The following is a 17,189-nucleotide window of genomic DNA, read 5'->3' as shown; positions in this document are numbered from 1 at the left end:
CGAACGATCTGTCGTCCGTTTTTTGTGGCATGCTAGTCTGATGTGGAAAGTAAAGAGGTTATTTTCATACGAATTTTCCCGTACGACAGAATTCTACTTTAGAAGTGATGTCATGTGTTGGATTGCTTTGTATATGTTCTTTCCTCTCTGAGCATGCCTAGTCTTGCTCTTAAGATTTTTTTCCGTCGAAATCTGTACTAATGAGATGTAAATCGGACGTTGTTTTGATGGACGACAAAAATTATATAGCCTGCACATCAGGATTTTGTCAGCCGAAAAGTCGGAGTTGGCTGTCGAAAGCACCATACTAACAATCCGAAAATCGGCAGATCGGTCGTCGGACGAAATTTCCCTACAGATTTTCTTATCGTGTGTACGGGCCTTTACAGTGAAATTACAACCCTCTGGACCTTACTAATGAAGGATTTGGTAAAAAGAACTGAGGGCATCAGCCACCAGATCAGAAGCTTCTTCTAAAAGAAAACTCACAATCTGGTTACCCCGTCCTGTTATAAACATCTTCCTACTATCAGACATGGACATAAGTCTTGTCTGCAGCAGGTACGTAAACTAAACTGCCAAATTACCTCTGGGGTGAGGAACTTCAGAATAATCTCCCTTCCCTTTTCTCCTAGTTTTTCATCCGGTGTAACTTCATACTCTGCCTGGAGAGGAAACCAAACAGATGATGATAAATATAGGGCCATACAGACCGATTCCACACGTGATCATGGAAATCAATTACAAGAGACCATGAGATGGAGATGAAAAGGTACGGAAAAGTATGAAAATGGAAAAGAGATACAAGAGAATACAATAGAATGCTGCGTTAGAAGTGTGCAGTGAAAGGATGGTGGGATGTTGGATGAAGGGTAAGAGGAGTGCAATGGAGGGATAGAGGGTAAAAGGGGTGCAATGGAGGGATGGGATAATGGATTAAAGGTAAGAAGAGTGCAATGGAGGGATTGTGTATGGAGGGTAAGAGGAGTGCAATGGGGGGGGTAGTGAATGGAGGTTAAGAGGAGTGCAATGGAGGGATAGTGGATGGAGGATAAGAGGAGTACAATGAAGGGATAGTGGATGGAGGGTAAAAGGGGTGCAATGGAGGGATGGGATAATGGATTAAAGGTAAGAAGAGTGCAATGGAGGGATTGTGTATGGAGGGTAAGAGGAGTTCAATGAAGGGAACAGATAGAATGAACAGATAGAAGATCGAGCATTAGAGGAGTGTGATTGAGGAACTGTGGATGAAGGGTAACAGGAGTGTGATGGAGGGATAGAATGTAAAAGCAGTGCGATTGAGGAAAGGTGGATGGAGGGTAGAAGGAGTGTGATGGAGGGACAGGGGGTGGAGGATAAGAGGAGTGTGATGGAGGGAAGGTGAATGGAGGGTAGAAGGAGTGTGATGGAGGGAAGGTGAATGGAGGGTAGAAGGAGTGTGATGGAGGGACAGAGGGTGGAGGAAAAGAGGAGTGTGAAGGAGGGAAGGTGGATTGAGGGTATAGGGAGTGTGATGGAGGAACAGAGGGTAGAGAATAAGAAGAGTGTGATGGAGGGAAGGTGAATGGAGGGTAGAAGGAGTGTGATGGAGGGAAGGTGAATGGAGGGTAGAAGGAGTGTGATGGAGGGAAGGTGAATGGAGGGTAGAAGGAGTGTGATGGAGGGACAGAGGGTGGAGGAAAAGAGGAGTGTGAAGGAGGGAAGGTGGATTGAGGGTATAGGGAGTGTGATGGAGGAACAGAGGGTAGAGAATAAGAAGAGTGTGATGGAGGGAAGGTGAATGGAGGGTAGAAGGAGTGTGATGGAGGGAAGGTGAATGGAGGGTAGAAGGAGTGTGATGGAGGGACAGAGGGTGGAGGAAAAGAGGAGTGTGAAGGAGGGAAGGTGGATTGAGGGTATACAGAGTGTGATGGAGGAACAGGGGGTGGAGGATAAGAAGAGTGTGATGGTGGAAAGGTGGATGGAGAGTAGGAGTGTGATGGAGGGAAGGTGGATGGAGAGTAGGAGTGTGATGGAGGGAAGGTGGATGGAGAGTAGGAGTGTGATGGAGGGAAGGTGGATGGAGAGTAGGAGTGTGATGGAGGGTAAGAAGAGCACAATGGAAAGATGGATGGAGAGGCAAATGACAGAGGGATGGTGGAAAGGAAATGACTAATGGGGGTGGATCCAAAGGTATGCTCCCAAAAACCTTCTGAGCTGCATTCCATTTGCCTTACCACAGTATCCAGGAAGTCAATGAGACACTGGAGCTCCAGCTGCGTCTGACAGAACTGGCGGAAGAGGAACCTCCCGATTGGCTGCTTCTCACACAAATTATAATAATCTTTTTCTACAAGACAGTCACCATCATTACGATTGTCTTAATATTCAACATTGGCAATACACAGAACATTACACAACAATGTGATCACATTAGGGGAAACCTGTACTGAGAAGAATGAAGGGGTTTCCATTACTGACCTCCTTCTAAGAATGCTAGGCTGCCTGGCAGTCTCTTGTTGTACAGGTTTTGACCTCGAACAAGCATCCAGCCTCAAAAATCAGAGTAAAGTCCTGATCTGCATACTGTTTCTAGTCCAGCCAAGCATTAATGCAACTGAATCAACATCATAAGCCAGGCAACTAGCATTTTCGCAAGGGGGTAAGCAGCTTCCATATTGTCTCTTTACAGTTTTAATATGCAGTTAGAGAATGTCAGATTACAGCTGCACTATTTTTACAAATACATGCAGTGTAAAACAACACAAAGTTTACCAACAGAAAGTTACATTGATCTATGTATGGAGAAGGCTATTTTATCTCACATCCTTGGGGGTCCCGACGGCTTTACTCATGTATTAGGCTTGTTCAAACTATGCTTGGTAAACCTGCAATTTTCTGCACTGGATGAACGCAGGACATTTTTAGGGCACATAAAAAAACTATTGTTTTCTATGTGCCACATTCACACAACACTAGTGTGATGTGCGATGCATTGCAGTGTGTAAAAACGCAGCATGTCTGCATTTTACAGTATCGCATTTGATGGCAACACATGTTATTGTGTTAACAATGTAACACTTTAAATAAAGGTGAAAAGAAACAAGCGATGCGACACGCATGGAGGTGCTCCCTGCCAACACTGACCTGCATTTTACAGTACAGGCAGGGCCGTCTTTAACACAGCGCAAAAGGGGCAGCTGCCCTGGGCCCAGTCATTGTTGTGGGGCCCAAAGCAGCAGTTTCTTGAGCCCGCACTGCCTGCAAATAGGTACTAAGTGGATTTTGGAGGGCCCAAGAAAATATTTGCCCAGGGTCCAAACAATATTAAAGACAGCCCTGAGTGCAGGCTAATATGAACCTAGAAGAGAACAAGTAGTGCCATCATCTTCACATGCAGAGTTGCTTCTAGCTCCTGTTGCAGGCTGCCACTCAGTCTCTGATTCTGGACTTTCCTTGTTGGACTGTTTTAGGACTTATCTACAGTATATAGGACTGTCCATTACAATCATATATTTTTTCATCATCATTGATTTTTCCTTCTCTGTGCGCCACATTTCTCTTCTATTTCTAATGCCAACCTAGGCTTAGTTACCAACATTCACTGGAGAACCCACAGTGGGAGGCTCACCTATACTTCGCCGGAGTTCCTCACACTGGCTTATGTGCGGAAACCTCAGAATTTCCTTCCACTTCTTACTCTTCCCCTTCCGCTTTCCACCACCCCCTGGAACGAAAGAGAGTTCAAATGAAGTCAATCTATTGCATACATTTCATCAGGCAGTGCAAACAGCAAAGTCTAGTAGGAAGGAAAGATAATGAAAGATGGTGGACAGGGATTATTGTTTTTATAACAGATTATAAAATACATAACACCGCCGGGGTGATTCTTCATATATACTACCAAACAACCAGGGTTTTTTTTCAGCGGGAACATGGAGGAACCCAGTTCTGGCAACTCCAGCACTGAATGCATGCAATGGTAAGGAGTGCTGGGGTGTCCTGGAAGGTCCACTGATGCTGGCTGCTGGGAATATACTGTTCCTGGAGGAAAATATATTTTTGCATGCTGGAATAGTATTGCTGGGGAGGTCTGTTTTTATTGCTGGTGGGGGAGAGTTATGTTGCTGGGGGGTCATTTGTTGCTGGAAGAGATCTACTGTTGAGGAAGGTCTATTGTTGCCGGGGGATCTATTGTTGCTGGAGGACATCAATTTTTGCGTGGTAGTCTATTGTTGCGGAGGAGGTCTATTGTTGCCAAGAAGTGACTGAAAGGGGTGAGTTCCTGCACTTATTCTTTGAGAAAAAAAGCCCTGCTACCAACATTAAGCTATTATGTTTTGTTTAGTCCCGGTTCACACTGGTGCGATACAGGAAGCCCTGCGATTCAGTGCCGGTTCCCACATCGCACCTGAATTGCACACTGGTTCACAATGACATCTGCAAACCACTGGGGGTGTCAATGTAAAGTTAATGACACCCTCAGATCGGTTCACAGATCTCAGTGCAAAATGTCAAATGGTGCAGGATTCGGATCGCTTTGTTGTGAACACCCATGTAATCTGATTCCAGTGCGGACCAAAAAAAGGGTCCTGCACCATTTTGGTGCAACTTTTGGTTTGTATGGCTGAATTTGCATCGCACAGTCATCGCATGTGTTGTGTACAGCAATGCAGTGCGAATCACATGCAATGTCTGTGATTGAAGTGTGAACCCAGCCTCAAGTGTGAAAACAATTTGAATTAGAGCTGAAAAGGTTTTGGTAGACTGTGAAGAAGCGGTGGCCCTTTACTGATCTGTCAGTAAGATATGAAGGATCAAAAGGGATATTTACTGTTACATTCCAGTCATATAATGAGGTTATTAAAGCGGTATTGAGGTTAAAGATTTAAAAAGAAAATGCTGACAGGCAACTTTTTTATAACAGAAGATACCCTAGTCAGGGGAGGACTGGGTCAGGGGGCAGGGGGGCAATTGCCCCCCGGGCCGCTCTGATGCCCCCTAAAAAGGCTGCACTGCTTCTGCCACAGACATGCCTATAGGATTCCTGGTATAGAGAAGTAAAATGTCCCCACTGCTGACCTACTGAGTGCGGAATGAAGACAAGGACAGAGCGCAGGCCTCTCTCCCCCCCCCAGCATGGATGGTGTAAACTGTGTCTGAGCAGAGGCCCCACTGGAGATTCTTCTCCCCCAGGCAGCCCTGACTAAGCTGTCCCAGCTCCCTCCAACTGTCCCCTGCTGGCCAGGTCAGGGACCCGGATTCGGCCAGTAAGTAGAGAGTGCCTGGAGCGGAGCTTCAGCCTGAAATGGGGGTCAGGAGGAGGCCTTGAAGAGGGAGAGCCAAGTTGCTGCACCATGGGCCTCTGGTTTGTACTTGCCCCCTGGGCCAAAAGTTGCCAGTCAGCCCCTGACCCTAGTGGTTTCCATAACTCCCAACTTTTTGGGATGGGAACAAGGGACACTTATTAGCAAGAGTATGTAGGCATAGGACACACCCCCTGCCACACCCTCTTAAAGAGAGAATTCTAAAAAAAAATGATTAGTTAAACCCTTTATTTCTTTAGATTGGCTTCTAAAATTTACAAATGCAGCCATTTAGAAACTGGATGAAAGGTTTAGCACTTGGAAACACTTTTTGAAAGATAAAAAGTGCATTTTATATACAACTGTAAACACTATAATACCAAAACACAAGGAGAAGCACAGGCGCTGTAGTGTAGCTTTTACTAAAAGATTTATTGGCAATTAAAATCAGACCTACTCATCTCCCAGCGCCGGCCATCCGCACAGCCTTCTCGTGGACCCCCTGTTTTGCGGTATAAGGACCCCCATACACAGTACTATGGACTACATGCTTGATCCAAAATACACTTGTGAGTAGTTCTGATTTTAAATTGTCAATAAATCTTTTACTAACAGCTACACTTAGAAGGCGCCTGTGCTTCTCCTTGTGTCTCCCATAGAGCCGCTTCTTGCTTCTACAAGGAGCTGCCTCAGTTAGCTGTACCTGGACCACACAGGGACTATGCGATCTCTTAATGGACTCTCTAATTTAAATTTTTTATATAATTTTTCTATGATAGTTTTTTTATTTTTTTTATGTATTTGTTCTTCCTTTTTTTTTTACCTTGTTTGCATGATAAGGTGTCCTCCTTGCACCAAAAATGACCTCTCTCTCTTCCACTATATTACCAAAAGTATTGGGACGCATGCCTTTACACGAACATGAACTTTAATGGCATCCCAGTCTTAGTCCATAGGGGTCAATATTGAGTTGGCCACCCTTTGCAGCTATAACAGCTTCAACTCTTCTGGTGAGGCTGTCCACAAGGTTCAGGAGTGTGTCTATGGGAATGTTTGACCATTTTTCCAGAAGCGCATTTCTGAGGTCAAGCACTGATGTTGGACGAGAAGACCTAGCTCGCAGTCTCCCCTCTAATTCATCCCAAAGGTGTTCTCTTGGGTTGAGGTGCAGGCCAGTCAAGTTCCTCCACCCCAAATTTGCTCGTCTATGTCTTTATGAATCTTAAAAAGTAGGCCCGGTCCAGGTGTGCAAGTGAGATGTAGGGCAAGGGGATAAGGGGATAAAGGGGGGAAGTGATCAAGCACACCTGGGCAAAAGGGGATTTAATTGTGCCACATACTCGCTAAAGAAAAAATCTTTAAAAATAACAATGTTTTATTTGTACACAAAGTTTACATATAAATGTTTAAGACCCGTTCACATTAGGTCGCTCCGACTTAGGGGGCAACCTGTGAAGTCGCGTGCAGCGCAACTTCGGCGCGACTTGCACGGACTTCACATAATGGAAGTCAATGCAAGTCGCCTCCAGGTCGCCCAGAAGTAGTACAGGACCCTTTTTCTAAGTCGGAGCGACTTGTGTCGCTCCTATTAGAACGGCTCCTGTACTACACAGTGGGACCGGTGGTGCACAACTTGTCAGGCTGACCAAGTCGCCTGACAAGTCGTACCAGTGTGAATGGACACTAAAACAGAGATAGTCAAAGATAATGGTACATATATACAAACGCATATCCTAATAAAGAGGTATACACTCAGGTTCACTGACGGATCAACGCATTTTGCTGAGACAGCTTCCTCAGGATCCAACAGGTATATCTCAAAGCAGAGTGCACATTATCACACTATCTGTAATTTAAAATCAAACTTGAAGATAATAAGGCAGCACATCATCCAAGAGATATAATAACCAAGACTGTCTTACCAGAGATCCCAGAAATACTTCAAATATAGGGGAAGGTGGGCGGCAGCCTGCTAGTAGGTATGCCAAAATGTCCTGAATTTCCCATAGGTAGACCCATAAATAGGGAAAGTATCACCCAATCAGGACCAAAGAATTGAATAGTCAATAAAATAAATATACAAGAACAACCTGAAACCTCCTTTTGGTCAGGGATGAACTAGGAATCCCCATTTGCAATCATACAAGTGGCCGCAGAAAAAGAGCTACCACCTATATGGACTGGACGTCATGTGTGTAATGGGGGAACATGCCTCCTCCATCTTTATGAATCTTACTTTGTGCACTGGTGTGCAGTCATGTTGGAATAGGAAGGAGCCATCCCCAAACTGTTCCCAAAAAGTTGGGAACATGAAACTGTCCAAAATGTCTTGGTATGCTGATGTCTTAAGAGTTCTCTTCACTGGATCTAAGGGGCCAAACCCAACCCCTGAAAAACAACCCCACACCATAATCTCCCCTCCACCAAATGATTTGGACCAGTGCACAAAGCAAGGTCCATAAAGACATGGATGAGCGAGTTTGGGGTGAAGGAACTTGACTGGCCTGCACAGAGTCCTGACCTCAACCCAATAGAATGTCTTTGGGATGAATTAGAGTGGAGAATGCGGGCCAGGCCTTCTCTCCAACATTAGTGCCTGACCTCACAAATGCGCTTCTGGTCAAACATTCCCATAGACTCTCCTAAACCTTGTGGACAGCCTTCCCAGAAGAGTTGAAGCTGTTATAACTGCAAAGGGTGGGCCAACTCAATACTGAACCCTGCAGACTAAGACTGGGATGCCATTAAAGTTCATGTGTGTGTAAAGGCAGGCGTCCCAATACTTTTGACAATATAGTATAGATCAGACCAAAATGAGGAGGAAAGAGGGACAGAGGGACTTTGTTCCAAATCAGGGACAGTCCCTCGAAATCAAGGACTGTTGGGAGTTATGGGTTTCTTCTGTCATAGATGCTGCTCCTGGCCTGTCAGTGGTAATGTAATATGAGCCGTGCATGCGCAGTTCACCCCATATGTCCAAAACCAACTCTGAGCCGTTATGGAATTATTTTCGTGCGAATGCATGGGAGTGACGCCATAGCAGCCTAGCTCTTTAAATGGCAGGAGGGAAGACCGGGAGAAGATGAATGCACCTGCAGTGATGACAGTGCAGCAAAGTAGGGATGGTTTGACAGATAAGCCTACCATGATGTGCTAATGCTGCATACCAGCCATTATGGCATAATCCTCCTGGGGGCCCATTAAAAAAAAAAAACTTTTTTTACTACTTTAAGTGAACTGTCCACAGCTGCTATCCTTTGAAACCTGGATCTACAGCGTTTTGAAGAAGTATGGCCAAAGATTTTGTTTGTTCTGCACTCCGGTGACCCGTTTTCAGCCGACAGCGGCTGAAAGCTGTCGGCTGACATCACTTAGCAGGTCCAGGCTCAGGAAAGATCCCAACCATATGGTCGGTATCTGCCCAGAAGCCTGGACCTCCACCTGGCTCAGCCTCTCAGTGATCTCAGTGATCCGCTGACAGCCTGAGCCAGCCCCTCTGGTCCTCTTCCCAGAGGGGAGAACTGATTGATCAGCAGTGTTTGAGCGCTCAGTTCTCACTAAAGAGCCGGCAGGGGATCGAGGCTGCATCCATCTAGGTGAGTATAAATGTTTATTTTTTTAAATCCCTAACTTTTAATGCATAGAAATGCGTAAACCAAAATGTATGTCATCAGGAAAGTCCACTGCTTGTTCCAATTATATTACCTTATCAAATCTTAGCATTGCTGTCAGATCCAGAAATTTTCGAATTCTTCATAAACTAAAGAGGAGATCATTCTGGTTTCAGAGTTGGCTGTTTAGTAAAGGTTTCTGTACATAGCACACCATACTTGGAGGCAGAATTTCTATCACTATAGCCAGGGCTGTTGTTAGAAATCACAGGGCCCCATACAGCCACAAAAGTTGGCAATAAGAGAGTACAGCCAACGCTCCTGCTCGGCAGGTGCCTGGGCCCCCCTTTACAACTGTTGGGGCCCGGTACAGGAGGGCCGACTGTACTACTTTATCAGCGGCCCTGACTATAGCTAGAGCTTTGGAAGCTAAAAATTATTCAAAACTACCAAATATCTTAGATTATAATTCTTACTTTGGTCTTTTTGGTATGAAAGTATTTCAATCCTTATTGAATTAAGTTTAGGCAGTCTTGGGGCATGGGGGGGGGGGTCTCTGCACATCACACTTTTCTGAGAGATTGGTATGTAGGCAGGTAAGGCCCTTTTAACACTTGTGGAACTTGTCCTGTGACTTGGGACTGCAAAGTCGCATGACAGGTCGTACCCTATGTTTTCCAATGAGTACCGCTCATATCTGTGCAACTTCAAGGTAGTCCCTGCACTACTTTCGTCTAACTTTGATGTAACTTGAGGTCCATAGACCTCAAGATTACCATACCTCCCAACTTTTTGGGATGGGAACGAGGGTCACCTATTAGCAAAAGTATGTAGGCATAGGAAGGAATGAAATACTGTTGGACAACATCGCCTTGAAAATAGGATGGAACCTGGAAAAAGACTAATCAGTTTCTGTAACTACAATGACCTTACTATATACATTCTAGTATACATATATACAGTATACTTGAATGTATAACATATACTAGCAATCAAAGCAATATCTATGTACCTGAGCTTCACCAGATGGACTTTGTCAAATCAATTAGACTACATTCTCTGTGCCAAATGATGACCAGGGTACTCGCCTGTAGAGATGGTAACCACAAAGTGTGGGTGATGATTGAGCAATTGGGCTCCGCCATTCAAGTACAATGTTTGCCTTGGTTACAACAAAATCCCTGGGAACACTAATGCACCATCCTCTCATTGGGGCGACCACCCTTGTGGTGCGTCAATGCCGTCAATTTTCCACTCTAGAAGGGGAGGTTACTCAGCTCTTCCCAATACTGGGCAATCCTGCATTTCCCCCTGTTCTCACCGATAGTCATTTTCAAAGCCTTCTCGCGCAAGGTACATTCTATTTGGGTGATTTTCTTGTTGATGCCCGATTAAAGACTAAAACTGAACTGCAATTGAAGTTTGACCTATCGTTAGGCCCTTGGCCAATGCAGCAACTCACTCATTTTCTTACCAGTGTACTTCGGTGTGAGTGGTCTGCTTGTTTGAACTCCCCACTGGAAAAGCGATGTCTGTAACCGGGCCCCTTAACCAATGGGGTCTCGGAAGCATACAAACTGCTTATTCGTCTCCCCCAGTGTTAATTTTGGCTTCAAATTTTGATTTAGTTTTAGTTATAGTCTTTTGACTGAAATGCCATTTTTAGTTTTAGTCCCATTTTAGTCATCTGCATTTGTTTTAGTTTTAGTTGTATTTTAGTCTACTGAAATCTCCAGTACATTTTAGTTGAATAAAATCATGTTAATCAACTAAAATCTTATGTGTTTAGGTAATTTGTAATGCATTATTTATGCATTTCTTACTCATGATGTACTCCTGGAGTAAACAAATCTAATATCATGGTATTATGAGGCCTGTAATGCTGCACAGTACTTTGGACGGTGGTCTGAGGAGGCCTGTAATGCTGCACAGTTCTCTGGATGGTGGTCTGAGGAGGCCTGTAATGCAAACAGTGCTTTGGTTATGGACAGCCTGAAGAAGCCTGTAATGCACACAGTGCTCTGCACATAGACAGTCTGAAGAAGAGGCCTGTAATGCATTGCACACAGTGTTTTAGATGGTGGTCTGAGGAGGCCTGTAATGCACACACTGCTCTGGACGGTGGTCTGAGGAGGCCTGTAATGCTGCACAGTGCTCTGGGTGGGAGTATGAGAGGCCTGCAATGCTACACAGTGCTGTGGATAGTGGTATGAAAAGCCCGTAATGCTGCACAGTGCTCTGGATGGTGGTCTGAGGGGAGTCCTGTAATGCACAGTGCTCTGGGATAGTGGTCTGACTATGAGAAGCCTGAAATGCTGCACAGTGCTGGATGCTGGTCTCAGGTCTGAGGGATGACCTGTAATGCACAGTGCTCTGGATGCAGGTGATTACTGGTCACAGTGGTCAGAGGAGGCCTGTAAAGCTGCACAGTGCTGGATGGAAGTCTCAGTTCTGAAGGATGGCCTGTAATGCACACACAGTGTTCTGGACAGATGGTGGTATGATGGGATGCCCCAGGCCTGAAATTGTAATTTACACACTCAAAGTGCTCTAGTTTGCTCTGCTCTGGATGGTTGTCATTGTGACTGAGTCCGGAGTCCGGAGTGGGACTGAGACTGTCATCGAGAGGCTGCACAGTGCTGCTCTGCTATGGTTGTCTGAGGACTCAGCGTGGCCTGTAATGCTGGATGCATGCTATGGACTTGACTCGTTTGCTTGCTGGAAGCGTAAGCAGGCTAAGCTTCATGGAAACTGGAAGTTCCAAATGGGTAAAGGTCCCTGTCTCACATTTTCGTTTAGTTTTAGCTTGTTAACGAAAACGGAATTGATTTTCATCATAGTTTTCGTTAGTGGACCCAAATGAGGAATTGTTTTTTGTTGTGTTTTCATCACTGTAAAAATGCGGCTGATGAAAACTTTGAGGAAAACTTTTTTGTTGACAAAATTAACACTGGTTCCCCGGAAGGATTTGTCCCAAGGTTCCTACTAAAATGGGAAAGAGACTTGGGCGTACCATTCTCTGCTGAACAGCGGGAAGATATACTGTACTTTGCTCACTATTCTTCAGTGGCCAGTAAGTACCAGGAGCTCAACGCAGGTCACTTCTGTCTGGAAAAAAATCTATCCTGAGGCAGTGAGTACCTGTTGGCATTGTGGGGAGGCTGAAGGCACCTTGTTACCTATTTTCTGATCATGCTGGAAATTGGAGTCGTTTTTGACCCAGGTATGGGATACAATCAAGGGATTCACTGACTTTGATTTGGGCACTGACCCAGCCAGATATCTTCTCCACTATTCTGATCTCTCAAGACGTAGATATAAAAACTCCATGTTAGTTCACCTCTTGAATGCGGCAAAGGCCTGTATTCCGGCAGTGTGGAAGAAGAATTTCCCCCCTACATTTTCGTTGTGGCTTACCAAGATACCAAGGAAAATATCACTGTTGTCTTATGTAGTAAGGAAGAGAAATTTAAAAAAAAGAGGTTCTTTTGGACTCAATATACTTTTTCCAGGGATTACAGATCTGCTTTCGTAGCAGAGGATGGGTAAGGGACACACACCCTTCTTTTTTCCCTTCTTTTCCTCCCCTCCTCCCCCCCCCCCCCCCCCCCGCGCTTTTTTTTTTTTGCAGTGTACACTTCACATATATTGTGGGTATTATCAATAAGTGTTTAAAAATTGAAGTATAAACTGGATAGTGAAAACATTAATGGCATCCATTTTTGGTGATCACAGAGGCGTAACTAGAACCTTCAGGGCCCCGGTGCAAGAAACCATGAAGGGCCCCCCCCACCCCTGGCCTCCTATCCAGTTCACTGACACAGGTGAACATAAGAGGAGTGGCGGAGGCAGCATAGAGAGGAACCAATCTCCTCCATTTTCCTCCTGCAGTTACAGGAGGAAAAAGGAGGACAGTGATTTCTCTACATGCTGCCCCCGCCGCCCCTCCTATCCAGGTGTACAGGGGAGCTGCACAGGCCCCCTGGAGCATGGGTCCCGGTTGCAATTGCAACCCCTGCAACCCCTGTAGTTACGCCCATGGGTGATCAATATACTGTAGCATGTCTTTTGATAACGAGCATTTTCTTCTAAAATAAAAAAAAAAAAACAATGATGAAAGAGCATAATTTTAGCAGTAAAGACATGGTCTGGATTGTGAAAGAGATCATAAACTGTTAAAGTGCAAGCTTCAGGCCAAATTGAATAACAGCAAAACTTTAAGTCCTACAAGTTGTAACCTGGACAACACACCCACTACCTTTAGGCTGCATTCACATGTCAGCTTATAATCGCGGGCAGAACCGCCGCGGTTCCGCCCGCGATTCGGAGATTTATTGCAAATCGCGGGACGCCTAGCGTTGCCCGTTGATTTGCAATAGCCCCCCAAACGCAGAGCGATGTTGCCGCGATTTACGCCCGCCGAATCGCGGCAACATCGCGCAAACAAAATCGCGGGACGCAATACGCTCCAAAAAAGTACAAGAGCTTCTTTGAAGCGTATTGCGTCCCGCGATTTTGTTTGCGCGATGTTGCCGCGATTCGGCGGGCGTAAATCGCGGCAACATCGCTCGGCGTTTGGGGGGCTATTGCAAATCAACGGGCAACGCTAGGCGTCCCGCGATTTGCAATAAATCTCCGAATCGCGGGCGGAACCGCGGCGGTTCTGCCCGCGATTATAAGCTGACATGTGAATGCAGCCTTAAAGTATACTGTACATCAAGAACAGATTTCAGATGTTAAACATAACTTATAGAGAATCAGATGAATTTTAGATTAAATTTCAAGAAACTATCAAAGATTAATAACAGAAAAACTTGGATAAAATAAGCGAGACCAATAAATTGAAGTGGATGATGGGAGATACAGTGAAATATGCACAGAAGTTAAGAGAAGCTAAAATTGAAAAATATGAAAATCTTGTATAACTGAAGAGTTTATTTGTAAATTCCAAACAGCTGCTAGGAAGGATAAAGATCAATATTACAGCAACATTTGTGAAGCCTGAAGATGGAAATGTGAAAAAATAAGGATCACATTCCAGAAGATCCATGAAATCAAAAAGAAATTTCAGCCTACGTATGCTCAAAGATATCCATTGAGAAATTATCACTGATAGAACTGAGATCAAGCAAAAATAAAAAGATTACACGGAGGACCTTTATAGAAAAGACATCAATAATCAAGAGACTTTATTGATGGAAGCTATAGTCAGACACCAGATCAATGCTATAAAGGAAGGCCACAGGAATTGATAATATTGCATTACAATTAGAAGCCAAGGAAAAGGTAGTGATGAACTTAAGCCAACAAGTGCCAACCACTCAGTGACCGACATATTGGAGAAGATCAGTTTATTTTCCAATACTAAAAAAAGGAGAACTAAAAGACTATGAAAACGGATATGAAACTGATATTACATGCCAGCATGATTATGCTAGTTATTCAATGTGGACTAGAACCTTACATTGAAAAATAATTATCAGATGTACTAGCTAGATTTAGAAAAGGACAGAGGAAATGTAGATAGCATCACAGATGCATGTTGGATAACTGAAAAAAGCTAAGGAGCACAAGAAGTTAGTTAATATGTGCTTCATCGATTACAGCAACGCCTTCAACTATATCAACTATGCAAAATTATGAAATGCCCACAACATCTCATTGTTATGAGAAACCTCTACACTAATTATGGAGCCACAGGCATGACAGTGTAGCACTACCCCCGAAGGGGCCACTGGTAATAGCTTGTTCTTTCCTAAAAGTACAAAGGTTGCCTACCACTGCAAGCACCAGTCCATTCACACCAGCTCCATTGACACAGTCTAGGGCATTCCTTTTAAAGATTGGGATACTTCAAAACCAGGGGTCTCCAAACTTTCTAAACAAAGGGCCAGTGTACTGTCCTTCAGATTTTAGGGGGGCTGGACTATGGCCATTGGGAGTAGAAAAGGTCCCAACATCAGTGTGAAAAAAACAATGCCCTTTCTTTGGTGTCAGTGGGAAGAATTGTTACCCATCATTGATGTAATTTGGCCTCATTGTTCGTGTCATTGGGAGAAATTGCACCCCATTATTGGTGTCATTGGGAGGAATTGTATCCCATCAGTGGTGTCATTAGTAGGAATTGAGTCCCATCATTGGGGTCATTGGGAGAAATTGTGCCCCATCTTTAGTGTCATTGGGAGGAATCGTGCCCCATGTCATTGGGAGGAATTGTACACCATCTTTGGTGTCATTGGGAGGAATTTTGCCCCTTTACTAGTTTAAGAGGGAGGGAATTATGCCCCATTGTTGGTATCAGTGGAACCAAATCGTGAATTGCACATGTGTAATACAGTGTAGTGGAGGACAATTGGAGTTGCAGACAGTCACTTGGCCGTCAAAATGGTATGTTGGAGTTGATTGGAATGGTTCGATACAATTAGATCCATTGGCTTATCCTTTCCTTGGTTGATCTGTTTGAGATTCTTATATCGTCTGTTTTTGACCACCATCTGGTAAGCAGTTTGTGTGATCATCACGACTGGGTGTATATTCCTCCTGACCTCACCATTGGTATTTGGGATGTCGCTCTGATCTTTCCCTCTCCATATAACGTATTGGACATTTTGGACTGTATTTTATTGGACGTTTTATTCAATTTTACATCAATTTTTTTGGCGCTGCTTTTATCTCTTTTTATACCTAGTTTGTAATCCACTTTTTTAGCTGGCTGCCTCATTCAACTTATTGATATACTTATCTATGTATATATCTATATATCTACATATGTATTTATGCTATTAGTCTAAGCACAGATATCATTCCTCTTTTTCTCCTTATTTACAAGGACCGTGAAATTATCCTGAGATTAGCCAGGGAGAAGGCGGATATTTGTTACCATGGTGCGAAAATATTGCTCTACCCAGACTTCTCGCAGAAGTTCAACAACTACTGGTAGCCAATGCCATTTTCAGAACACTGCACAGTCACAGGGACCAATTTAGGTTGTTTACTCACAAGTCCCCAGGACAGCTGACACCTTCCAGCTTCCTCTTGACATGGTTCAGTTAGTGAGTCCTTCTCCAGACCAGATTCCTTGTGAAGAGTTCCTGAAATCAGGTTCCAGGCCCTCAGCTCTGACACCAATGAGGCCTTTAAAGCAGGCCCTCAGGCTCTGGAACCCAGCTCTCCATTGCTTCACACTATATATATCACCTGCCCAGCCCCCTTCTGGATACTCCTCTCCAGGAATTGGCTGGAGCTTAATAAATATTCAGGCTGGTTATTTGCATCTCCCTCCCTAAGCTCTGGAAGCTTCTTCCAGAGACAGGGGTAAGCAATCAAACCCCCAGCCTGTGAAAATATAACCAGACCAAGGACAAAGGATAACTGTTCCCTTGATTACAGAAAGGAGCCAAAAACGAAATTTACCTAGCATTATACACTGGGAGGGTGCTATAACAGAAAATGGAAATGCAGACTCGTTCAAGCTCAGAAAAAGAGTTAGACAAGGCTACACATTTTACCATCATTGTTTAACCTGTATGCTGAATATATAATGAGAAAAAGCAGGCCGGGAGGAAGATGACAGATGTTTCAGGAGTGGTGGAAGAAACATTGCCAATCTTCACAGTATAGCAGGCTGCTGGCCCAATTAGCTGTGGCTAGGGAATTCCCTGCCTGCAGCCACATGCAACAAAGGAAGAGGGATGCTGGTGAGACCATTGACCGAATATGTCCACTTGGTCATATTTAGTCAAAGATATTGTTTAAATTTTGCCATGTGGCCATATTTGGGTAATGACATTAGCCAGCATTCCGGCCCCTTTGTTTAGTGTGGCTGTGAGGTGAAGAATTCCCTGCCTGCAGCTAATTTGGTTGGGCGCCAGCTTCCCACAGGTTTGGGCCAAGCAGGATTTGGCCTGAACCTTAGCTCCTCCCTAACTACAACACCAGGAAAGACAGCTAACTTCAAAGTCGGTGGAATAGTCAGCGGTGTATTTAGGTTTTGTGCTGCCCAAGGCCTGACTAAACTTGTGCACCCCCTAATTTACATATGACCCACCCCTTCCTGTAAAGGCCTCGCCCTTTACTGTTTACGACCCGCCCTGTCATCTGTGAACCACAGATCACAAGTCTATCAGTGCCCATCAGCGTAGCCTCATCAGTTCCCACACGTTCAGCCTCATTAGTGCCCATCTGTGCAGCCTTATCAGTGTCGCCTCATTACTGCCCATCAGTGCAGCCTCATTACTGACCGCTTTATGGGGTGCCAGACCGATTTGCCTCCTGGACTCTGCCCTCTGGCCCA

General features: G+C 44.6%; 1 protein-coding gene across 1 annotated transcript in view; it reads right to left on the bottom strand.

Annotated features, from left to right (window-relative positions):
- The window catches only part of GRK5 (G protein-coupled receptor kinase 5), a 60,727-nt gene that overhangs the window by 22,808 nt on the left and 20,730 nt on the right, over positions 1–17,189 (bottom strand). Inside the window, exons 2-4 of the mRNA XM_082266715.1 lie at positions 3,611–3,706; positions 2,217–2,329; positions 588–665 (exon numbers count right to left, since the gene is read on the bottom strand). Coding sequence (XP_082122841.1) covers positions 588–665; positions 2,217–2,329; positions 3,611–3,706 — 287 coding nt within the window. The remainder of the gene's footprint in view (positions 1–587; positions 666–2,216; positions 2,330–3,610; positions 3,707–17,189) is intronic.

The sequence above is a fragment of the Pelophylax lessonae genome (genome assembly GCF_965119305.1).
Source record: "Pelophylax lessonae genome assembly, chromosome: 9".
NCBI lineage: Eukaryota > Metazoa > Chordata > Amphibia > Anura > Ranidae > Pelophylax > Pelophylax lessonae.
This window is presented reverse-complemented; position numbering and strand designations above follow the sequence as displayed.